At 45.8% G+C, this 25,862-nt stretch overlaps 1 protein-coding gene across 3 annotated transcripts; it reads right to left on the bottom strand.

Annotated features, from left to right (window-relative positions):
- Positions 1 to 1,259: 1,259 nt before the first annotated feature.
- Positions 1,260 to 25,330, bottom strand: spg7 (SPG7 matrix AAA peptidase subunit, paraplegin). Of its 3 annotated transcripts, none has more exons than XM_062961521.1 (17): positions 25,059 to 25,330; positions 22,638 to 22,734; positions 21,458 to 21,550; positions 16,554 to 16,795; positions 15,710 to 15,849; positions 14,494 to 14,596; positions 13,222 to 13,347; positions 12,751 to 12,913; positions 12,114 to 12,287; positions 10,905 to 11,029; positions 9,440 to 9,542; positions 7,623 to 7,733; positions 7,156 to 7,271; positions 6,868 to 7,024; positions 5,962 to 6,125; positions 4,698 to 4,775; positions 1,260 to 3,284 (listed from the first exon to the last, which is right to left on the bottom strand). In XM_062961521.1, the coding sequence occupies exons 1-17, from the start codon at positions 25,191 to 25,193 to the stop codon at positions 3,072 to 3,074; spliced, it is 2,340 nt and encodes a 779-aa protein (XP_062817591.1). In that variant the 5' UTR covers positions 25,194 to 25,330; the 3' UTR covers positions 1,260 to 3,071. The 3 variants fall into 3 exon arrangements, with proteins under 3 accessions (XP_062817591.1, XP_062817592.1, XP_062817593.1); XM_062961522.1 differs by lacking the exon at positions 25,059 to 25,330 and adding an exon at positions 23,764 to 23,784; XM_062961523.1 differs by lacking the exon at positions 25,059 to 25,330 and having other exon boundaries at positions 22,634 to 22,734.
- Positions 25,331 to 25,862: the final 532 nt, after the last annotated feature.

Below are 25,862 nucleotides of genomic sequence, written 5' to 3'. Positions count from 1 at the left end.
TTCCTGGATTCGAACCTCCTTTAGCCCAGCAGTCTTGCCAGCACAAGGGTTTAACCCGTTGCACAACGGGGGGGGGGGGGGGTAGGAACTCCTCTTAACAGGGTTAAAGACACTGCAGCGTAACATCTGAAACAAGAGAGTATGTTCGTACATTATTAAATTTGAATTTTGCAGCAAAACATTTGCAATAGGGCTCAGGCTGTTGGCATTATGACAAGTGAAATTATTTCAAGATGTGTTGGTTGTTAATGTTTTCCCAAATGCAATGTGCTGCAGTTCTGGCTTTATAAATACTTATCTGTAAGTCTCACTTATCCAAGCTAAACGGGCCGGCAGAACCTTGGATAAGCGAATATCTTGGATAATAACGAGAGATTAAGGAAAAGCCTATTAAACATCAAATTAGGTTATGATTTTACAAATTAAGCACCAAAACATCATGTTATACAACAAATTTGACAGAAAAAGTAGTTCAATATGCAGTAATGTTATGTTGTAATTACTGTATTTACGAATTTAGCACCAAAATATCACGATATATTGAAAACATTGACTACAAAAATGACTTGGATAATCCAGAACGTTGGATAAGCGAGTGTTGGATAAGTGAGACTCTACTGTACAGGCTGGGGAAGAGGATGGAGATGTGTACGATGAGGAATAAATTCCTCACTAGGATAAGATTATTAATGGTATCAGTTACACTTGCCTTTCATTGCCTTAAAAAAACCATTGGCTTTGTTGTTTATGTTTTCATGGTAAACTGTTGTTTATGTTTTCATGGTAAACTCTGAGAAGAATAGGGTACATATATCATTAAATGCCATGTACATCAATCACCCTTATGGTCGTAATCTAGACTTTGTAGCGTGGGAGTTGTAATAATAATAATAATAATAATAATAACTTTATTTTTATACCCCGCCCCATCTCCCCGGAGGGACTCGGAGTGGCTTACATGGGGCCATGCCCGACATAAAAATACAATAACAGCGATAAAACAATAAAAACAATTTTTTGTAGCAGTCAAATCTCAGCCACAGAAACCCACCGAGTAACCATGGAAGAATCACACTATCTCAGCCATAGACGAAGGCAATAGCCAGTCTCCTCTGAACACATCTTGCCAAGGAAACTTAGTGAGAGGTTCACTATAAGGTCCCCATAACTCAGAAAGGGCTTCAAGGAGCACAGCAATGGAAGCAAGGTAGAGCATCCCAGTAAACACCCCTTTGGACAGAATTCGAATTGACCACCAGCATGTTTTAGATCTTTATTTTCTTCACAACAAGCCATCTAAGACGGAAGGAAGCTAATGCCATCAAACTGGCTTCCTGTACCGATTCAATCACTTCCATGATCCTGAATTTCCTCCCAAACCATGTGGCCACATTCAAAGCATTTGTCATTCCTTTGTTAAAGCGGACTCAGTACTAATAGGCCTGGGAGGATAGGGATGGCTTGGAAGTTACACACACAATAATTCAGGATCTAGGTCAGTGATTCCCAAAGTGGGCGCTACCGCCCCCTGGTGGGCGCTGCAGAGATCCAGGGGGGCGGTGATGGCACCTATTAGGAGATGGGGAGGAGCTAGAGGAGTGGGCGTGGCTTCTTCCCAAAAGCCCGAGACAGGGCTGAGAATCTATACCTCTCCCGAAGTGCTTGTTGGGACACAGAGGGCGGAGTTAGGGAAGGGGGCGGGGCCTCTTTCCAAGAGCCCAAGACAGGGCTGAGCCTCTATACCTCTCCTGAGGCCTTTTAGGACTAAAGGGCGGGGCTGGGGTGGGGGCGGGGCCTCTTCCCAAGAGTCCTAGACAGGGCTGAGCCTCTATGTCTCTCCTGAGAGGCCTTTTAGGACTAAAGGGCGGGGCTAGGGGCGGGGCCTCCTCCCAAGAGCCTCTGTATACCTCCCCTGAGGCGCTTGTTAGAACACGGGGGCGGGGTATAGAGGCCCCGCCCCCTCTAGCCCCAACCCCTTGTCCTGGCAGGCGCCACAGGACAGGGATAGAAGCTCAGCCCTACCTCAGAGCTCGTAACCCCACCCATTTTGGTCCTGACCGTCCATTTGTGGCCCCACCCACCTCCCTCTCCCCCTCCCAGCCTTGCATCTTGGACTAGGGGAGAGGCTCAGCCCCGCCTCCTTGAGCAGGAGCCACACTCACCGCTCTAAGCCATGTCCCAGGCCAAATAAGTTTGGGAACCACTGATCTAGGTATTCGGTATTTAGTCAACAATTTGCTTGTAGGCGTCTTGAGAGGCCGCTAGGTGGTAGGCGCAGACCGCTGAGGAGGGCCATGGAGAGGCCTGGCTCCTCTCCAGAACAACAGTCGGGAGTTCAGAGGAGGAGGAGGGAGGGAACGTGAGTGGGGAGTGAGGAAGCGCACGCAATCACAATCCCAGCGCAAGGGAGGGCTTTGGAAGAGGAAGCCCTGAGAATTACAAATTGCATGTTGGCAGGAGAATCTGGACAAGGGTCGTTCAGGGATACAGACAGTAATCCGCCTGGAAATAATCCTCCTTAAAAGGGGGGCAGGGATCGAGGAAGATAATGCACGTAGTAGCAGCAGATTCTCTCTCTCTCTCCGAGATACACAAACAGAGCTGTTCATTGTGGATCCCACCTCTCAGCCCCAGACGCAGGATCAGTCTGAAGGCTTCTATAATGAAGCAGTTTCTCTTCCCTCTCCTAGTTAAGCCTCGGAGCCAGAAGCCACACGGTAGCAGGACTGTCCGGGTTGTGGTCAGACAGCGGATAGGACCTCTGAGGCTTCACAGAGTTTTTATTCCTTAAAATTGAAAGAAAGGCTGGAGCCCTGGTACAAAAACATCAGCCAAATTGTGGCCGGCAACACAAAGCAGAGGCCTGCAGCCAAGGAAGGCCCACCATGGATCAAGGGCTGCCAATGCACTCTCTCTCCCAGGAGCCTCATCTGCCAATCCAGAGAAATGACAATGGCGCATAAAGAGAGGGAGGGACCCATAACTCATGTGCATCTTGACCAGGCCTGATGAGGAGACCTGAACAGGACAGCCATCATCCAGGAAGGCAGTGCTCTTCTTGCCTTCTAGTTTCAAACCAGTCTGAGGTTGGGTTCCTCCTCCTCCTCCTCTTGTCCCCGGGGCCGCTGGGGGGGCTCCTCCTCTCCCACATCCTGTTTATCCTTCTCTGCTTCGATCCAGCTCTGAGGGCTGATCATTTTCTTAGGACCGTGTGGAGGAGGCCCGATTAAGGCCTCAATGTCCTCGTAGTTGATGACTTCCTTCTCCAGGAGGGCATCCGCCAGCTAGATGGGGGGAAAAGGGGGCAGAAGGTGAGGAGAAGCAAAAGAGGGTCCGACAGGCCAAAGTCAGGAGGACGGAAGAGGGGAGTGGGATACAGGAGGCCAAGCAGCCTTTTCTTCTGTAGGCTAAAAGAAGAAAATGCCATGCAATGCACTGTGCTCTTTGGTGCCAGAAACTAAAGAAAATAATAATAATATAATAAGAAAACTTGATTTCTAGACCACCGTCTCTCCCAGAAGGGACGCAGGGCGGTTTACACATAGAAAAAAAAGGGCAAACATTCAATGGCCAAAATAATACAAACACACCAAAAATCAAAGTAATACAAAATAATAGCAGCAGTAGTAGTAGTAATAATAATAATAATAATAATAATAAACACCTTGGCCTGCACTTGAACACAATCAGTGCTGACAAAATTACCATCTGCCAGCTGCAGAAGGCCACCTTACTGTGATCTGCACACATTATTTGCCGATACATCACACAGTCCTAGACACTTGAGAAGTGTCCAATGTGTGATCCAAGACAACAGCCAGCAGAGTGTCTGCTGTGGAGTCTTGTTGTGTTTCAAATAAATAATAATAATAATAATAATAATAATAATAATAAAAGTTGGGTTGCTGACCTGAAGACTGCCAGGTTCGAATCCAACCCCAGGAGAGCACGGATGAGCTTCCGCTATCAGCTCCAGCTCCATGCGGGGACAGGGGAGAAGCCTCCCACAAGGATAGTAAAAACATCAGGACGTCCCCTGGGCAACATCCTTGCAGATGGCCAATTCTCTCACACCAGAAGCGACTTGCAGGTTCTCAAGTCGCTCCTGACACAATAATAATAATAATAATAATAATAATATAATAATAAATCACGCAGTCCTAAACACTTGGGAAGTGTTCGACTTGTGATTTTGTGATACGAAATCCAGCATATCTATCTTGTTTGCTGTGTCATACTATGTCGTTGTGTCAATAATAATAATAATAATAATTATTTTATTTTATTTTTGTATCCTGCCTCCATCTCCCTGAAGGGACTCAGGCAGCTCACATGGGGACAAGCCCAACATTGACCTAAGTTAAAATAATATAATATTAATAATAAAATTTTATTTCTGGACTGCCCTCTCTCCCAGAAGGGACTCGGGGCAGTTTAAACACAGAAAAAGAGGCAATAATTCAATGCCCAAAATAATACAAACACATAAAAAATCAAAGTAATACACAACAATAGCAGTAAACTTATAGAAAGGAAATTATAGCAAAATGACTTCTAGAATCATTCCAGCCAGCCCTTGATCCTCATCAACTTAGCAGGGAGATGGATGTGACTCTGGACTCTCTCCATCCATTCAGTCCCTTCCTTCTAACCTTAACTTTCCTGCTGCTTGATGTTAAAGGGAAAAGAAGCCTCACCATCCTGAGTTTGTCCCGGTTGTCCAGCAGAAGCTTTTCAGTGTGTCTGTAGGCTTGGGCCACCAAAATCTTTGCTTCCTACGAAGGAAACAGAAGCCAAAAGAACACCTTGGGAAACATATAGACATTGAAGATTGGTTTATTGTTTTTATTCCAATGAAGATTCTAAGTTTCAGCCTCAGAGCTCTATAGTGAAAGACGGCAAGGTTAGGTGGCTTTTAAAAAAATACCTCGATTATATTTACCAAAGGGCTAGATAGCACTAAATCTAAGTACAGTAGAGTCTCACTTATCCAAGCTAAATCGACCGGCAGAACCTTGGATAAGCGAATATCTTGGATAATAAGGAGGGATTAAGGAAAAGCCTATTAAACATCAAATTAGGTTATGATTTTACAAATTAAGCACCCAAAACATGTTATACAACAAATATGACAGAAAAAGTAGTTCAAAACGCAGTAATGTTATGTTGTAATTACTGTATTTACAAATTTAGCACCAAAATATGATATATTGAAAATATTGACTACAAAAATGCCTTGGATAATCCAGAACGTTGGATAAGCAAGTCTTGGATAAGTGAGACTCTATTGTAGTTGCCTTTTTGTGGTGGGCACATGGCTAGAAAGTGACCAGGCCTAGCTTTGACTTGCCTTAGAAAGGCAAGGAGCAGGTTTTCTTCAAGTCAGCGAAATTAAAACTGTTTTTGGAGTGGTTAATAGCCTATTTTCATTCTAATGTTGCCTTTTTGGATATTTTACCTATACTGTCCTTGTTTTAACTTGTAAGCTGCCTTGAGTCCTGGCTTTAGGGGAAAAGGCAAGATATAAAAACAGTTGTTGTTGTTTCTTCTGTGGAATCGCTCCATGGAGCAAACACATCAGATTTCTTTAATTCTGGGGCCAGGAAACATCTAAGGTCAGGAAGAAAGCGGCCAAGAAACACAGTGCAGATGCAAGCAGCAGATGAGCAACAAAAATATACAGGAAAGTCATGGGACGGTCTCCAGCCGGGCTCCAGGGACCGACCGGCTGCTTGCCTCCTTTCAATTGCACAAATCCTGGACACTTGCAAAAACCCCTCCTCTAATCTCCTTGGCTTCTTGCTGACAAGGTTCAACAAAGGCTGCTCTGAGGGGCGATGACCCCACGGCAGATGCGTTTTGAGTCAACGATTACAGCCACACAGAGGGTTAACAAAGAGGAACCCTGGCAACCAGGAAAGGAGGAAGCGTGGTGTTTTTGAGGCCCAAATGGGGACTTACATGGTCCATGATTTGCTGGAGTCCGTGGCTGAAGGGGCGCCGTCCAATCCCTGGGGTGCTTTCTGGATCCGGGAAGGAGAGGTACCCAACGTTGGGCACCATCCCGTATTGTTTCACCATCGAATAGGCGATCTTGGTTACCTTCCTAAGGTCATCCTGGGCCCCTGAAGTGAGAAGCAGTAGGAAGGAGATGTGTAATGGAAGGAAAACCTGAAGTGTCAAGGCCTTCTCTCCTCTGTAGCAGTTGTAGACATTATTTCTACAACTACGACTACCCAGTGGTGAACTTGCTGGCCGAAAGGTTGGTGGTTCGAATTCGGGGAACTGGATGAGCTCCCATCATTAGCCCCAGCTTCTGCCAACCTAGCAGTCTGAAAACATGCAAATGTAAGTAGATCAATAGGCTCTGGCGGGATGGTAACAGCGCTCCATGCAGTCATGCCGGCCACATGACCTTGGAGGCATCTATGGACAACGCTGGCTCTCTTGGCTTCGAAATGGAGATGAGCACCAACCCCCAGAGTCGGACATGATCAGACTTGTCATGTCAAGAAGAAACCTTTACCTTTAACTACTACGACTATATTATTATTATTATTGACACAAAGACATAGTATGACACAGCAAATGATATCTAGATGCTGGATTTCGTATTACAAAATCACAAGTCGAACACTTCCCAAGTGCTTAGGACTGTGTGATGTATTTTCGGATGATATAATAATAATTATTATTATTATCATCATCATCATCATCCTGCTTTATAGACTTATAGTCTTTGCTGTACAGTTAAGAAGAGACAATGCTAGCGAAAAGGAAGCAGGAACCCAAGATGCTGCAGAGGTGAAACAATTATGCTCCTCCCCTGGTTTAAGGAGCTGACACCTCCCCAAAGGTCTCCTTCACCTGTTGTGACTTTGTTGAAAGTGATGGCTTCTGAAACCCTCCCTCCCAGGGCCATGCACATCCGCTCAAACAGCTGGTCCTTGGTGAAGAGGTACTGGTCCTTTGGCAGGATCTGGGCAAAGCCCAAGGCAGCGTTGGTGCGAGGGGCGATGGAAACCTGTGGCAGGAAAGAGAGGAGAGCAGGGACTGATGGCATCAGGTTGCCAGAGCCAGGCTCAGGAGAGGCAGCAGACACCTCCTCCTCCATATCCCGCTTTCTCTCTCTGAAAAAGAGAACATGTGGCTTACCTTCATAACGGCCTCAGTGTGCTCCAGGAGCCAGCCCACTAGCGCATGACCCGACTCATGAAACGCCACGACTCTCCGTTCCTCCTGTGACAGGATTTTACTCTTTTTGGCAGTTCCTAGGAAAAAGCAGGAGGGAAATAAGATATGACTCTCTCTGCTCCCATTGGGATATTGAATTGAATTCCACAACAGATAATATTGCCAGGACATGGAATTTCATCGTTATCCATTCTGTAGCTAAACAGACCAAACCCCAATCGCTTTGCTCTAGTAGGTCACAACGGTTATCCACTGAATGCTTCCTTCCATGACAAAACTCTCACCATGCAGTCAGGATGCAAGAAGGCAAACCCAACAATGCACCAGGAAAAGAAGTGAATGAGATTTTCCTGCTTCTTACAGGGGGTTCAACTGGATGGCCCGTGAGGTCTCTTCCAACTCTATGATTCTGATTCTATAAGTCTCACCTGCAATGACTCTCTCCACAGCGTACTCAAAATTGAATGTATGGATGGACTTATGACCCTCCCTGGCAGCATGGAGGGCTGCTTCGTTGCAGATGTTGGCTATGTCGGCTCCTACGGATGGAAAAACAGGAGGCACACAGTCTCAACTTCAGTATACCATAGACAAAGCACTCTCAATGGCACACTGAACTGTGCTCAGGGGACGAGGGACTTCTAGATGAGGCAGTGATTCCAGGTGACTTTGGCAAGTAAGACCAACTAGGCCAGGAGAAAGCAAACCATGTCATCCACAGACATTGCTTTAAGAAATTATATGCCCAAAATACATGAATCTAGGATGAATCTGCATAGACTCCCAAATGGATCAGTTCTACCTTGTTCTGTCTTAAGCTCCGGTTATTTCGTTGTTGCAAGAAGACAACAGCAACCTCCAAAAACCTGTTCCTGGTTTCTATTAGAGGTGCGTACACCCAGTAAAATTAGCACTCTGAGGAGGCTTCCAGAAGTCAACAATGACATCCAGGAAGTTACAACTTAAAAACAAGGGGCCTATATAAAGCCCACACTTGCGCAGCCCTTTCTATTCCTTCTAGCAGTATTGTTGAGATGCCTTATACCAGACACAGCAGGGTCTCCTTTGCTCTTTTTAAAACTACAGACCCAAGATCCAAGATCCGGACTGGATAGTCCTTCAAACAGAGGACTCCTCCTGCATAAAGCAGGGTATGTGGCGGCCTCAGGATGTTATTCTTGTTGCTGTTTGTGCGGGATTCCTCTGCAAAGGAGAGGGATGGGTTAACCAGGCAGAGCTTTCTGGCTGAGCAGGAGGGCGAGGGTCACCTGGGCTGGACGAGGCCTGGCCCATGGGTCTCTTTGACCACAACCACACACTTTTTTTTGTGGGGAGGAGAAGGCACATCTGTTTTGCATTTGTGTGCGTGGGTGGCGTGTGGAGGCTGCTCAAAGGAGCCCTGGAAGAGGCAAAGAGGGGCCCAACGGAGGGAAGAAGGGAGGGAGGGAAGGAAGGAAGAGCGTGTGGGATCCTCCAGGTCTTTGCACAAACAGGAAGCCCAGCGCCTGGGGCCCAGCAGCTCCGTTCTGTGCTTCCAGACAGACATGGGGGCTCAGAAAGCAGGCAGGACTGGTCCTTTCCCTTCATTCAAACCAAGACTGAATGGATCTGTTATTTGAAAGACAGCTTCCTCTAAATCAGTGTTTTTTAAACTGTGGGCCTTGACCCCAAAAGGGCTTAGCTCAATGCTGGGGTCCCGAAAAAGTGGCTGTTTTAGACATTTACAGGAATCTTGTTGTGCAGCATTTACAGTGGATTCTGTAGGCAGTGCTTCAGCTATACTTCATAAAGAGGGAAACTTGCCTGTACAGCAAGCCTTGGAAATGCTGATTTGTTATCAGTAAATATCTGATTTTTATACCTGTATCTGGGATCACGTAAACATTTCTTGGGCCGAAAAGGGTCCCAAGTGGAAAGGTGTGAGAAGCTCTGCTCTAAATCACCACAATGATTTCCAGCCACTAAATAGCCCCTCCTCAGCAACACCACTGAAATCTGAGTGGCACAAACGGTGTGCCATTAGCTCTCCCTGATTTGGGATTTTGTTGTTTGCATGTCACATTGAACACAGGACAACCACAACCCAGAGTGGCTTGGGCTCTCCTTTCTCTGAGTGAGGGCAGTTGGCAGAATGTAGCTCTGTCCCACTAGACCGAAGCTGTGAAGCCACGCATAACAAAAACGTGAGGCGGCAGAAACTGCATTGCGTGACACACGAGGAGAAACAATCACCCCCCTCACATACCACTGAATCCTGGCGTGAGCTCGGCCAAGCGCTGGGAGTAAAAGCTTCCAGTCTGGGAGAGTTTCAGGCCCTTCAGGTGCTGCTCGAAGATCTCTCGCCTCTCCTGAAAAACAAGATTAGTGGAACTGTATATTGGGAGACCAGGGTTCAAACCCCTATTGGAGAGAAGTAACGCTCTCCCTGTATTCTGTGCTGTTGCAGCCTCATCCGGAGTAGTGCATTCAGTTCTGGTCATCTCAATTTAGGAAGGATATGGACAGGTTGTATTCTCTATTGGGACTCAATGGCCCATAAGGTTCTATGATTGTATGATATATCAGTAAGGATGTATTGGCAGCTACCTGAGTTAGAATTACTCGGGCCATTTCCAATCATGCATGTAAAAGCTGAGTAGGAAGAAAATCAATGCATTTTAAGTGCGGTGCTAGAGGAGAGGACTATGGATATCCTGGAAGGGTGAAAAGACAAATGACAGGTCTGAGAACAAACCAAGCATGAACTCTCATTAGAAACACAGCGGCTAAACCGAAGCAGTTATATTTTGAACATGTGAGATGACATGATTCACTGGGAAAGGTGATAATGTTTGGCGAAGTGGGAGGCAGCAGGAAGAGAGGAAGGCCAATGCATCACGGAAGACACCATGGTTGCCATGAGACTGCAGGGCAGGTGAGAAGCAGGAGGGATTCTGGAGGTTTTTCATTCATTGGGTCACTACAAATGAAAGTTGACTTGACAGCAAGTAAAAACAACAAAGCCGCCAGAGGGCAGAGCCTATTTTGCTTAACTCTTCTTCCAAATACACCTAGAGCTTTTTTCAAATGCAGGGCAGGTGTAAAGGAGCCTTGCAAGAAGTCACTGGCTCTTTCCCCCCACAAAGGCCAGTTCTACTGCTATCCTTCTTTCCTATTGATCCTGATTTATTCCTCAACATTTATATCACCGGAATATGGCCTCACAGAGGTCTCCCCCTCCCCTCCATCAGCTTGAAGGAAGACAGAGGCATATTGCGGGGAGGGGGTTAGCTCAGCTTGGCTGTGGGCCAGCGAGTGACTCATGCGGCTGGTTCAGGCGTTCCTGATTAAAGCAAGGGGCTCAGCTGCCAGGATTTCCTTCGCCTTCCTCCTTCATGGCAGCTGCATCGTTCCCTTTTCTGCCGCCGCCAGATCGTATCAGGCATTTCAGGTATTTTAAGCAAAAACCTGGAGCAGCCAGAGGAAGACTGGGAAGTCCACAGAGGAAGAGGTCTGCCAAAGATGGAAGCACTTCTCAGCCATTCCAAAAGATAGATAGATAGATAGATAGATAGATAGATAGATAGATAGATAGATAGATAGATGGATAGATCGAACACTGGCTGACTGAGGAAACATATGATAACCTCTTTTCTTTGGCCCTCTATTCCCAAACAGAAACATCCCAAAGTTAAGGATCCAACTAAGGGAGAAGTGGGCCAAGTTCGTACCTGAAGAGTGGGCAGGTCGATAAATATGTGGCGGTCAAGCCTCCCGGGCCGCATGAGGGCATTGTCCAAGATATCTGCCCGGTTGGTGGAGGCCAGCACTATGACGTGATCCGTGGTCCCCATCCCTGCAATGGAGACACATTGGACTTATTTATTATTATTATTATTATATTTATATCCCACTTTTCTCCTTCATGGGACCCAAATCAGCTTACAACATATTAAAATCATGTAAACAACAATCCAAATACATCAGTAATAAGTATAAAACATCACAAAATAAACAAAACAATAATATTATACATTCACACCCTTGTGGCATCATGTCAGATCATACTGCACTTTGTTCCAATCTGTAAGCATCATGGTGTTTTTTTATCACTCCAGCTTAGTTTTCTTCACTAATGGCCTGTCTAAACAGAAAAGTTTTTAATTAGTTCTTGGAGGCTTCACATCTTTTAGGGCAGGTGGGTCGAAGTGGACACTCTTCCCAGCCCCCAAAGGATCAAAGCTGCAAAATCTCCTAGGACTGGCCACAAAAGTGCCTTTAAGTGGCCAGAAATGACCAGAGAATAATAATAATAACAGCAACAACAACACATGACTTCTTGCTGGGCTCTCTAGATCCCACACATACAGGGTCTTGCTTTTTCCTCTTCCTGGGAAGCTGCTCAGACCAACTTGAGAGGAGGAGGAGGCCCGACTGTGAGTCAGTTTTGTTCCTGCGCTTTGCAGAGAGGCAGGCAAACAAGGCAAAAGCAGAGCTGGGGGCTCGTCACATGAGCTAAGCGGCTCCTATGGCAAGATTAGCGCACGCTGAGCATTAGCTGCTTTGCTTGTGGGAAGAAGCCGTGCTCCCAAAAATAGACCCAACCCCCAGCAGATCCACCCCTGAGCACCACATGCCTCCTTGCGTTCACCATGGAGACCCTGTTGGGAGCCAGCCCTGGGAGCGCAAGGCCGCTGATCCCTTCTAATCCCGTGGTCCCCGCTCTGTTTCTTCTGCCGCCGCAACACTTTCTAGTCTCAGCATAAAAGGGCTCACAAAGCAGCACGTCTCAGGCAAGTGGATTTTGGGGAAAGGGGGAGATTTGCAATTAAAGCAGCAAGAAAACAACCAAGGAATGAGCTGCTTCTCTTGATCTCCAAGCCTTTGCAAAGGGCCAAGAAGAGTCAGTACTGAGCCACTTGCAGTACTGAGAAACTGACCGTCCATTTCAACCAGCAACTGGTTCAGGGTCTGCTCCTCCTCAGTGTTGGAGAAGCCTGACATGTTGGTGGAGCGCTTCTTCCCCACGGCGTCAATTTCGTCAATGTAGACAATGCATGGACCCCGAGCCCGGGCTTCTTTGAAGAGGCTTCGCACCCGAGCAGCTCCAAGGCCTAAGGAAAAGCAAAGGGACAGAGAAAACTCATTTCTCAAATAAAGATGTATCTTTGGCTCTGGTTCCCAGGGTTTCCTGATATAGGAGCCTTCAAAGTCCACTAAGAACTAACAGAGTCAGGTAGACAGAGCTGCATTCTGCCAGTGCAAAAGACAGGGTTCCTAAGACTTCAGGTCAATTTAGGAGAGACTGTGGCGGGACACATCTTCTCATAGATCATTTTGCCCTGACACAGCTACTGTGATTCTCCATGAGCGAATACCAGAAATCCTGCTTATGCTGCCTTCCTTTTGGTCAAGTGCCTCAGGTCAGGTGAATGCAGGTGGTGAAGTACCACCGCCCTATTGCGTAATGTCTCCTCCAACACAGCTGAAAAGGATCCCTCAAGCAGCTGCTGATGAAGGCAGTGAAGAGGCCACTTCACCCCACTGCTTAAGGGGACTTTGTTTCCCGGAACTTACCTCCAATCACCTCCACAAATTCAGAGCCGGCCATTGCCAGGAACGGGACTTGGGCCTCGGTAGCCACAGCCTTTGCCAACAACGTCTTGCCACAGCCCGGTGGTCCAAGCAAGAGGGCACCTCTGGGTACTTTAGCTCCAAGCTGCAAGTAGCGTTCTGGGCTCTGGAATCAGAAATCAATCTGTGTTTCATTTTTAAAAAGGCCTCACAGTAACTAAGCAAGACCCACTGGCCCACTCACTCTGCACCATTACAATTTCCACTGATGCTCTTCCCCACTTATATGAAAATACAAAGCATGCTCTCTCTGTCTTCTCTTAGATACAGGACACCAAGCATCGCAAGTGCTCACTGAATGCTTGGAAACCTACCCAAAGGTCCTGCAGCATCCCTAAGCAAGAGACGAATATCCATCACTGGGATTAAACAGTTACCCAACTGATTCTCAGCCCCTAAATGTGCAGTCCTTACCTTCAAATAATCCACAAATTCCTTGACCTCCAGTTTGGCCTCGTGCATCCCCGCAACATCCTTGAAACTGATCCCTTTCCCAGATTTGCCATCTACAATGGTGAAGCGAGCCATTTTCAGCTGGTTCTGTCAGGGTGACAAAAGTTCTGTCAAAAAAGGCCAAGCCCTCTTTCGAATTGGAGGAAGGATGGTTCAGACGTTGAGTCATACTGCCCTTGTCCATAGAGTACCTGACAAGGCTCGACTATGGTCCCCCTTTCCTTCACACCTCTGCTCTCCTCCCTGCTTTAGGTAACAAGAACTGGGCCTTGAATGACTTGGCCGCTGTCTCTATCTGTTTGATGAGTGAGTAAGGAGCTGGAGGGTAGCCTCTGACTATGGTTCATGCGCTGCAGCCCAACAGTTGCACAATTACATGTACAGAGTTGCCTAGTATCCCAATCTTTCTTAACAGCTGCCCCACCAAAAGGTTTGTTCAATGAAGAGGGTGAAGAGGGACAGAGCAGAAAAGGGGCCTCTATACTGCCTGCTAGCTACACTTCAACCTCAGTGACAGACAAAGCGACCATTTAACTCCATGGCTATCACATAACCACTCATTATCCCTCACTGAGAAGAGCCCCTAATGTTGGCTTTCCAACTACACTGACAGCAGGCCACATGCTTGGAATGCGCATTGGCACAAAAGTCAGTAAAGGACAGGTAAGCTGTGAAGGCAGCTTCCAAAAAGCCATGAGCATGAGAATAAGCCAATTGAGCCACCTTCACAGCTGATGCTGGAGCCCATTCGAGGGGCCTCCTTGTCTCCTAGGTCTTCCCAAACAGGCCACACTTGTCCTCCGTTCCTCAGCTGACTGAGCGGCAGGGGTTTGGCTGTCGCTGAGAAGCTGCATGTGACCAGAGGCATAAAGGCCAGTGCACAACCCAAAAGCTTAGGCAGTGCTTAAAAGCCCCAAAAATTATTTTGCTGAAAGCAAGTGAGGGATGTGAGATTTGCTGGCGAGACAAAGAGGAAAGAAATGCCATTCCCAGCTGCAAGTCATTAGAGAGTCTTGAAAACAGCGAGAGAGGAGCTGCCTGGCTGAGGGGAAAAGAGGAGGACCTGCCGCCCCACGCAAACAGACCAAATACAGCACAGATCCATCCACTGGGAGGAAGAGGCAGCCAGACGGGGGATTGTGGCTGGAGCAGCTTCATTCTCATCGGCTGCTGGGCAAGGAAGAGGTTGGGCCCACCCAAAAAACATCCCCACAAGTGGCAAATGCGACTTACAAAGGCGCTGAAGCCCCCTTCCCTTCCTGCCATCCCGGCCAGACGAAAGATGTACCACAAGATGCCGATGCCCACGGCGGCCATCCCCAAGGCATAGAGGGCACTGCAAAGAGAAAAAAGGCAACACAGGGTCAGGACTTTGCAGCTGGTCTCCGCATTTGCAGCGTCCCTCAAGCACAGCCATCTTCAAAGAACCTGCTTTAGTGCATGCACACACATAATATATTTAAATCACAGGTCATGGGGGTGGGGTTGAGGATACAGCATGCTATTGGCCTAGGGGGCTCATTTTGAGCACTGAAGGGAGCCCAACACTCTGCACTAATGTGTAGCTCCCATTAACTCCAGGAATAGCATTCCCGTGGAGCACAAGTGCAGCCAGTGGAAGATATGTGTTGTCGTTGCTGCTACTGCATCTCAACAGGACATGGCCAAGGGAATAAGGAGCAAAGCTTGCTGTGAAACCAAGAAATGCCCCCCCCCCCCCCGCCCAAGTCACCACTGGAATGGCTTATGTGCCTCTTTCCAATCTTGTTCTTGTCAGGAAAGACAAGTTTCCACCAATAGGATATTAGTTTTGCCACCAGCTTTAACCAAGGAACAAATATATTGCTGTAGTGGAAAGGCAGGATGGAGAAATGGAGCTGGCTCTTGTTATTGTTCAGTAGAAAGCACAAAGCAAGTTTCAAGGCAGCATTTCCACGTCTCTTAAGCGCTGCTTTCTGCCCTCCTCTCATCTTCCCTTCAGTCCCCACTTTGACCTTACATTCGCATTAAAAGCTTTAGCATTTGCGGAATCTTTCTGACAAAAGGATGCCGGGCTCTGCATAACAAAGTCGAGGTGTTTAATGGGAGCACTTGCTTCTACAGTGACATTTGGGAGTTTATTATTAAAATGGTTTCTGCTCAGCATGGGGCTACTATGAGTCAGTGTCCGCCCATGTACAGTGGCAGCTGGTTGCTTGGCTCTTGTTTTAATGGGGGAAAAGTACAGAGGTGATTTTCAAAAGCCAGAGATAATACTGTGGGGGTTTGCTTAGGCTCCAATGTATTCTCTCCACGGTATCTGTACTACCTTTTGGGGACAGAAAACAAGATTTTCAAGAAGCCTTACAGTACCTAAGGCAGTTATACCATTAAGTTGTGGGACAGACAGTCTTTAGTACTAAGATGGCTAAAGGAATGCTAAAGGAAGAAACTATTCAAATTATCTTACTTCCCAAAGAAGCCAGTGCGCTTGTAGGAAACGGGGATCCTGTCTTTCAGGTCAATGTTCAGCTCGTCTTCGGCCGCTCGCAGCTTCTCCTCAAACTTGTCAATGTTGGCGACCTGCATTCTGTACATCAAGGCAAGCCTCTGGAAGGAAGAGAGGCAATTGTATAGCCATAGGTAGGAAGAAAAACCACACAAAATAGCAAAAACCGGGGAATTGTTGTTATGGAGAAGGGGGAATTCCAAGAGGTGGGATGAGAAATGGGTTAGGAATTGGGAACACCTTAAGCTTCCCAATCGTCTCAATTTGTCGAGATCTCATGTTACTTGAAGCACAAACAAAAGTGTGTTTTCTGTGAGTCAAAGGGGAGTCAAACCGTCAACAGGCAGCACATTTGCACCACTATGCCTTCTGAGTCTGTGTGTTTCAGAAAGAAAGAGAAAGGCTAAAAGGAAATTATTTGTTACTTTGAAATGAATGTTATAAATATCAGTGAGTTCAAGGGACTTGGGTCCATGCTACCTGAAGAACTGCCTCTTGGTCATCTTGCATGTATTTTAAATGCCGCGGGAGAAAATCTTCTTTCTGTCCTATCATGGGCAGGCATAAACCCATTTGGGATTCACAAGAGGATCTTTGCTATGGCCATAGTTCCTGTAAAACGTTTTCTCCAAGAATATTGTCTCCTTTACTTTGTAGCTTCAGGTAAAGCTATTTTTAGTATTACTTCAATCCTGGTAATTTTTATCTGATATTGATGCTTGAACTACAGGCAATTCTCTCCTTTTAAAGAATGTGTCCTTTTAGTGCATTATTTATTCTTGGTGGAAAGGCGGATGAAACTCACAGGCCGCCCAAAGACCACTGCTCCAGGATGCAAGTAGATCTCCACGATGTCACTTTCTGGCACCACTTGAACCCGCTGCACTTCCCCTTTAGCCAGCATCTCGTTTACAAAGTCGTTCCAGGAGATGTTGCCCCCACCAGTGCTCAGGGAGTTCAGCAGGCTCATAATGACCGCAATGAGGAAGAGGGTGCGCAAGCGCTCCCGGTACATCTGGTCCTCCCTCTCCCGGCGCCGCTTCTCCTCTGGAGAGGGGACAGAAACACAAGAGCCCATGGAGATTAGCCTGATCAGCTGGAGGGCAGATTGATTATACCCCAAGCCAGAGACCCGCACAACTCAGTCTGCCTTTCATTCCACATTTCAGCTTCTCTAGGGGAGGCAAGCTGGGTTAGAAAGAGTGGCACCTGGTTTTCAGTCTGCTGATATCATGTTGCAGCCTCTCTTTCCTGAATGAGAGGCCAAGAGCAAGGTCACCCAGTGGGGCTGAATGGAAAGGCTAATTGCAAATGGGGCCAATGGCTGAGGAGCACAGAGCTCTCCCATGGAGCTGCCTAAAGGGGAAACTGTGCATCCCATTAGCCAGAAAATATTTGCTCTACCCAACTCCAACTTTTCCCATTTGCGCTTCGAGCCAGGCCTGGCAGCCAGACAAAGTAACTCACATTCCTCAACAGGAAGAGATGTTTCTTTTCTCTGAAAGGATCCTGAAGGCACACCAGAGAGGCTAGAAAAGGGCATGATGTAACATCATTACCATGAATACGGAATTAACAAACAGCTTTGTATCTCCTCATCCTATAGGTTTCTGCTATTGCATTCATGTTTGGAGGGCAATGACGACAAAAAGGAGCCCCACATTCCTTTGAATGGCAGTCCTTGAGTGTTTGCAGCACTTATTTACTTCCTCACATTGGGCAGCTTGAGTCCTTCTCTCCAGCCTTCCTTAGTTTCCAGGCCTGGAAAGGATATTGATAGAGCTGGAAGACACTATCAGTCAGAACTTGGGGTTGTGGTATGTTTTCCGGGCTGTATTGCCATGTTCCAGAAGTATTCTCTCCTGACGTTTCGCCCACATCTATGGCAGGCATCCTCAGAGGTTGTGAGGTATGCCTGCCATAGATGTGGGCGAAACATCAGGAGAGAATACTTCTGGAACATGGTCATACAGCCCAGAAAACATACAACAACCCGGTGATCCCGGCCATGAAAGCCTTTGACAACACATAGGCAGAACATGTCCAGCATATGGTAGAAGACCCTGAAAGTTTGCTTCCCTGGAAGTGCAAAGGATTAAAATGTTCAAGGTATTTTCAGATGACAGCTCTTATTACTTGACAAGAGCTCATCGAACCAAGCTTTGCAAAACCTTCAAGCAACCCCATCCCATTATCAGTGCCATTAATTTGGGCTCCCAAATAAATTACAGCTGTTCTGTTGGGGGAAGGACTGCCTGCTGGAGCCCAGATTAGATTTATTCACAACTTGGTTAACAAAAGCATTTATCAGAGTGCACCGCCAATTGAACATGATATACACACACACACACTGGGGTGCAGAGATCCAGCTGCATCCACTGTCTGCTGCGCAGATGCCAAGGGTCATATTTCACTCAGGGCTTGCTCTGTCCTGATTCTCCAACAGCCTCTCAAGGGGAGGAAATTGATCTTCTAGATAAAGCCACCATTTCCCAAACAACAGAACATTGGGAGCTATGCCTCTCCTCCTTTGTCCCCTGCTACCGTCACTGTTGTGTGTTATCAGGAAGGCTCAGGGATGGAACAATGAGCAAATCCATCACGGAGCAACAAGCAAGGCTTGCTATAGTCTGTAACAGAAGGAAAATAGCAGTCCTAAAAAGAGGAGGAGGCACAATCCAAGCAGTGTTGCAACTATGACTGAGGAATCCAAATCCCCACTCAGCCATGGAATCGTGGATATTAATGGAGAAGGTAGTTAGCGACAAGACCTGACCTTGGCAATGTATGCTTTAGAAAACTGGAGGATGAAAAAGAGAGAAGAAGCATCTGCAACTCATTTTGCTCACAGCTCTTGTCACCAGGCTCTGTTGGGCTACAAGCGAAGGCAGCAATTTCTGCCGCTGGGGCTGCGTGCCTCTTCAGCTGCCACACTAAGCATCCCATAAATAAGTCATCCACTCCCTGGAAGAGCCACTCGCAGGCAGCAGCTCTGGGACCCTTTCCAGCTCCGGGAAGCCTTCAGGAAGAAATGATTTGCCAAACCCCAAACCTGAACTCTGTGATTAAAAGCTTGCGAGGGCCGCAGTGACAGGCTGCAGGACTCTTTGTAAATAATGACTGCTGGGACGGTCTTTCCCCCCAAAAGACACCGGGGAGGCATCCACCTCCCAAAGTCAATGTATCCATCAATCAGCTCCATGCAGATAACTGTGCAGCCTTTCAAGCTTTGAAGAAAGACTCCTGAGAAGGATCTTGTGTTCTCGGTGCAGTTGACCAATGGTGTTTCCTTTCCCAAAGGGCAATTTATTGCATCACAGAGGGCTTTTGGTTAGAAGTGGAGGTCCTAACCAGGGCTTGAATCTCACTGGTAATACTATTGCAGACCCACTGGATGAACTGCTAAGTGGTGAGTCAAAACGTACGTAAATCCCATGGACTCAACTAGTCTATTACAACTAGAATGCAGACCAGTTTCAATGCCGATTGTGAAGGTCATCTTAAATGCCTCTTGCTCACCTGCTCAGAAGTAACTAAAGCAAGTTCTCTCTTTCCTAACTGCCACTCTCTGGTCCATTTCATAGAGTCAAAGAAATGGAAAGGGTCCGCCAAAGGCCACTGAGCCCAACTCCTTTCTCAGCGCAGGATCTCCAGCTAAAGCATCCCTCACAGCAGGGAGCTCTCCAGCTTCTTTTACAAGGCTCCCAGAGAAAAAGACTCATCCACTTCCACTGAGGAACTGCTCTTACTGTCAAGAGGTTTCTTCTACAGTTCAATCAAAACCTATTGTCCCGTACATTCAAAACCTGGTCCTATCTCTTGAGGCAACAGAAACACCACACCTGTCTCCTGCTCTTTGGGCAGCGCTTGTGTTTACAGTCCTTCACTTTTGTCATTCTCTTCACCCAGCTGAACATACCCAACTCCTTCAACTCTTCCTCACTGGTTTCATTCTCCAAATTGCTCATCATCGAGTTTCCCTCATCGGAACATGTTCCAATGGGTCTATATCCTATCTGAACAAATATCCCAGATGAGGCCTGACCAGCAAGGAATGCAATGGGACTATTATCCAGCTCAACTTGGAAATTAAATGAGTGCAAGCCAAAATAACCTCGCTGCAGCATCATACTGCCAGATCATGTTCAACAATAGTCCCGAACTCCTTTTTGCATGTAGGAACAGGAAGCACCACACCTAGGGAGTTGCTAACACCTGATGTAGGTCACAGGAGCAGCATGAGGAGTTTAGTCAATTATCATGATTACCCATAGTTACTCAAGTCTAATGTGCCATCAAATCTAATGCATACAATTTTCAAAACCCTGAAACCAAAAAAAGTATTTGCTGCCAAATGTAATTTGCCCAAAAAAGGTATGCATTGCAGTAGCTGCATGCTTCTTTAAAAACAAAAGTGTTAGAACACCAAAGCTTCCAGCAATGAAAATAAAACCTTGGGGTGAATCTATGCTATAGAATGAATCCATTTTAATTGCCTTGATTAAATGCTATGGAGCCCCCGGTGGCGCAATGGGTTAAAACCTTGTGCCAACAGGACTGCTGACTGAAAGGTTGGTGGTTCAAATCCAAGGAGAGCAGTGAGCTCCTCTGTCATGGGAGGGACATGAGAGAAGCCTCCCACAAGGATGGTAAAACATCAAACATCCAGGTGTTCCCTGGGCAATGTCCTTGCAGATGGCCAATTTTCTCACACCAGAAGCAACTTGCAGTTTCTCAAGTCGCTCCTGACACACACAAAAAAAATGCTATGGAGTCCTAGGGCTGTAGTTTGGGATCTCAGCACTGCATAGCGTTGGGCCACAGTAAATAAATTACAGATGACATTCCTCAAGTAGGAACTCCAGGTGCTCCTGAAGTAGCTTCCCCTGTTTTGGCTCAGCACTAAAATAACTGTATCATGTGAATCTAATGCACATCCTAATTTTGGGAAGGTAATTTTGCCCCAAAAGCATTAGATTTGAGTAAATATGGTATTATTATTATTATTATTATTGATATTATTTTATTTATACTCTGCTTTCTCCCTCTACAAAAGACACTCAAACCAACTGGGCAAGAAGCCCTCCTTTTGCGAAGGGCAAAAGCACACACTCCTTTTGCGAAGGGCAAACTTCTCCTTTGAAAGCCAGGGTCGAATTACAGTGAGAGAAGTGGAAGGAAAAAACTGGGGGAAGGGGAAGCCTGCCACAGGGGCTGCTTAGCATCATCCATGAGAACTTGCTGAAAGCTCCAAGGGAGGGATGTGAAACTAGGGGCCACTGTCAGGTCAGCTCAGGCTCAGAAAAAGGCAGATTGCGTGAAAAACAACAACAAGCCGCTTCAAAACCAAGCATCTGTGTAGGAGGCCTTTGTGAGCTTTTTATAGTTCGGCAAAGCCCGTTTTAAAGGAGCCACGTCCCAGTGGGAAATGCAGTTGTGCACGCACACAGAGGTTTTTTTTTCCTTTCCAGTTTTGCAACAGACTCCAAACTGGCACAAGGATTGCTCAAGCCTGCTTTCTGCTTGTCTGCGAAGCAGCAAGTATTCTCAGTGGACGATACAGGTATTCCTGGCTGGAATTATCACTTGATGGCACTCTACAAATGCAGGAAAGGGAAGTGACTGCATGTATATAAAATTGATTATATTTTTGTTCACAGAGTCATTTTTGGCAGGGCAGGTAATGGCAGAAACTGAACTTCTACTTACCTTCATCTTCCTCTGGGGATTTCCCTTTGGACCCTCCGCTGCTCCCACCGCCATTGCGATGAGAGCCAGATGTAGAAAAATAGTAAGTGCCATCTATTAAAAAACAAACAGTCAGTCAGCTCTGGCTTTCTTGTGTATGCTTTGTTACAGGCATGTTTACATCTTGCAGTGTTGCTTTCAAAACTTCAACTGAGAATGTGTAAAGGCAGATCTGGGGAAGGCAAATGACTGAATCCCTCTGTGTGTTGGGACAGATCTGGACCTGAGAAAACTATCTCTAACTGCTGAGGGTGCATCTACACCAGGCATGGGGAAACTTCGCCCCCCCCCCCAGGTGTTTTGGACTTCAAAACACCAGCCAGGTTTTTGGGCTGTTAGGAATTGTGGGAGTTAAAGTACAAAACACCCGGAGGGCCGAAGTTTGCCCATGCCTGATCTACACCGTAGAATGAATGTAGTTTGGCACCACTTTAACGGCTATGGCTCAATGCTATGGAGCTCTGGGATTTAGAGTGTAGTGTGGCACTAGCACTTTAGCATTTACTGTGATGCCATAGCAGTGAGCCATGGCAGTTAATAATAATATAATACTTTATTTTTTCTATCCCGCCACCATCTCCCCGAAGGGACTCGGGTGGCTAACATGGGGGCACAGCCCAAACAGAAACAAAGTATAAACAGTTTAAAACACATGGCAAAAATTTAGAACAAAGATACAACAGTCATATAAAATAATCAATTAAAAACATTGCATACAATAAGACATAAATAACCAAGCAAATAAAATAATAATACAGACATCAACCACTATGGGTAAAACGGGGGTCAGGCCTAAGAAGATACATGATTTCAAAGCCTTTTACTAAAGTTAAAGCACTGTTAAACTGCATTAAGTCTACAGTGCAGATGCACCCTGAGTGTGATTTCCATAGAAAAAGTCCTCATCTTTTGGGGAAAGCAATTTAGCCCCCAATCGCATTCTGAGTTAAGAAATTAACCTTGTGGGAGCTTAAGGTTGTGCTGTGATCTGTGCGCAGAAAACACATGAAGAGAGGAAACTGAAGAGCGGGCAGAAGGAAGAGAACAATGGCTGACGCTTTGGTCTTTGGAAGGGCAAGAAAAAACTGTGGGAAAAGATCACGTTGTTGTTAAGGCAAAGAAAAATAATTTTCTTACTCACTGAGAAGTTTCCAGAGGAGGACGGGAGTCGTTTGCCTTTTCAGCACAGACTGAGTGAGTTCTCCAGATTTGGGGGAAAGCAGCTGCGAGAGAAGGCCCTGAGGAGAGACAAGAGAGGCCTTTTAGTGAAGAGAGAGGCACTTGCAAAGGAGGGCACTGCATTCAAAGGGATGTACTCATCACCAGGCATAGTGAAAAGAGAGGCAGACCAGATCCCCACACGTACATACACACATATGCTGTTTTTGTGTGCCTTCATCGTTTCGATTTGGCTTCATGTCCAAAAAGGATTTAAAACATTGTACTAAATGACCTTTGGGTGGAATAAGGTGCCTATAAGAGCCATTACATGTCTAGACTTGGGCACTTTTGAGTCTTGTTTCAAAGAGGAATGCGGGATATAAACAGTATTATATTATTATTATTATTATTATTACTACTGTATTTACTTACAAGCTGCTTTTTCTCTCTCAAGCAGGGCTAACAAAATTACAGTACAATATCTAAAGACTAAAATCACTAAAATAGAATAGAATCGGGGCTCTATTTAAAAGCAAATAGGGAAAACATTAACTACTTGGACACTACCATTATTACTACAGTAGAGTCTCGCTTATCCAACTTTCACATATCCAATGTTCTGTATTATCCAGCACAGTTTACCTCTTAGTAGTCAATGTTTTTGTAGCCAATGTTTTCAATACATTGTGATGTTTTGGTGCTAAATTCGTAAATACAGTAATTACTACCCAACGTTACCATGTATTGAACTGCTTTTTCAGTCGGTTTGTTGTATAACATGATGTTATGGTGCTTAATTTGTAAAATCATGACGTAGTTTGACATTTAATAGGCTTTTCCTTAATCCCTCCTTATTATCCAACATTTTCACTTATCCAACGTTCTGCCGGCCCATTTATGTTGGATAAGCAAGACTCTACTGTACTATTATTATCATTATTACTGTTATTATTTTCATAACCATTATTACTGATGATTTCAAAGATCTCTATTACTAGATACTATTATCATTTCTATTATTATTATTAATGATGTCAGAGCTGTAAGACAAAGAACAAGCCACGAGAGTAAAGACAAAGATTCACCCAGAGGAAAAGTGTTCTTACCATACATCAAGGGAACTACTGACCGCATAAGGAATCTGATGAAGAAACACAACCTATAAACTATCTACAGATCCACCAAGAAAATCCAACAAATGCTACGTTCGGCAAAGGACAAGAGGGATCCTCTCACCTCTACCGTAGACCATGCAGCTGTAGACAAGCCTCTATAGGGATCGTCAAATGCAGCATTGTCCAAACATCAATCAAGGAACATGAAAGGCACTGCAGACTAATTCAACCAGAGATGTCAGCCATAGTAGAGCACTTGATGAACAAACCTGGACACAGCATATTATGTGAGAACATAGAAAAGCTGGAGCACTCTGACAACCACTATGTCAGACTACACAGCGAAGCCATTCAAATCCACAAGCATGTGGACAATTTCAACATAAAGGAGGAAACCATGAATATGCACAAAATCTGGCTACCAGTATTTAAAAACTCTAAAATAAGGATAGTAAATAAAGAACAACACTCAAAAACAGGAATTCTATACAGGTAACAATTAGGGCCAGCTAACACCTCCCAACAAAGGATTCTCCCAGGCATGAATCAGTCAGGCCTTAAAGCTGGAAGGCTTTTCAATGCTAATCAAGGTGACCAACTGCAACATTCACACTTGCCTCAAACAGACAAGTGTTCTTTCTCCCACCCTGGGCATTATTCCACAGATATACAGTAGAGTCTCACTTATCTAAGCTAAACGGGCTGGCAGAACCTTGGATACGCGAATATCTTGGATAATAAGGAGGGATTAAGGAAAAGCCTGTTAAACATCAAATTAGGTTATGATTTTACAAATTAAGCGCCAAAACATCATGTTATACAACAAATTTGACAGAAAAAAGTAGTTCAATACGTAGTAATGTTATGTTGTAATTACTGTATTTACGAATTTAGCACCAAAATATCATGATATATTGAAAACATTGACTGCAAAAATGCCTTGGATAATCCAGAACCTTGGATAAGCGAGTCTTGGATAAGTGAGACTCTACTGTATAAACCTCACTTGCCTGGTTTTCAGTATACCTCACAATCTATGGGGATGCCTGCCATAGATGTGGGAGAAACGTCAGGAGAGAATGCTTCTGGAACATGGCCAGAAAGCCCGGAAAACTCACAGCAACCCACTATTATCATTATTGATTTTTAAGATATCTTAGTACAAACCTATCTGGGATGGTCCGAATGACTTGTAGTTCTACAAGGGAATTTCCCCAACGTGACGAGAACATTAATTCACTCCTGAGAGAGCCAATGGCCCAAATGTGGATTTTCTCCTCATTTACCTGAAGGCCGCAGCCGGGGCCTTTCCTGAGAGGCGCCCCTGAGCCGACGCCGCGAAGAGCACCGTGCCCAAGAAAAGCCCTCGGCCCCAACCTCCGGAAGCTTCCCCGGAGGAGAAGCCGCAGCAAAGAAGCCATCTTCGAAAGCGTCCTTTAGATGAGGGAGAAACGGAGGCCTCGACCTCAGGAGAAAACCGGAGGAGGACCAGAAAAGGAAGCCGGCGCCGCCATCTTAGAAACTGGCGGCCAACTTTCCCTCGCAGCCCGCTCTCAAGATGGCCGCCTTTTCTATTCCCTCCCGTCGCGCAGCCCGCTCTCAAAATGGCCGCCGTTCTGAGGCACGCACGGACGCTGCTTCTTAGCCCCGCCCCTTCATCTGGCTCGCCGTAGTGGGAGTTGTAGTTTACCCGACAGCCAGAGCACACTGAACCTCACCGAGGATGCATCCAGAGTAAACTTGCCCAACAAAACAAACTTTAAGTACTAGTGGAGTTTCTCGGGGTTTATTTTATTTATTAATTTACTTACTATATTTATATCCCGCTCTTTTCACTCCGAACGGGACTCAGAGCGGCTTACAAATCAAATGAACATACAATGTTGTATTATTAGCATAGCACAATATAAGCATTAAATTATTATATTGTACTACTGTAGAGTCTCGCTTATCCAAGCTTCTGGATTATCCAAGGCATGTTTTGAATATATCGTGATATTTTGGTGCTAAATTAGTAAATACAGTAATTACAACATAACATTACTGTGTATTGAACTACTTTTTCTGTCCAATTTGTTGTATAACATGTT

Source organism: Anolis carolinensis, unplaced genomic scaffold (assembly GCF_035594765.1).
Source record: "Anolis carolinensis isolate JA03-04 unplaced genomic scaffold, rAnoCar3.1.pri scaffold_9, whole genome shotgun sequence".
NCBI classification, from domain to species: domain Eukaryota; kingdom Metazoa; phylum Chordata; class Lepidosauria; order Squamata; family Dactyloidae; genus Anolis; species Anolis carolinensis.
The sequence above is the reverse complement of the archived record's forward strand: the minus strand, read 5'-3'. Positions and strand labels throughout refer to the sequence as shown.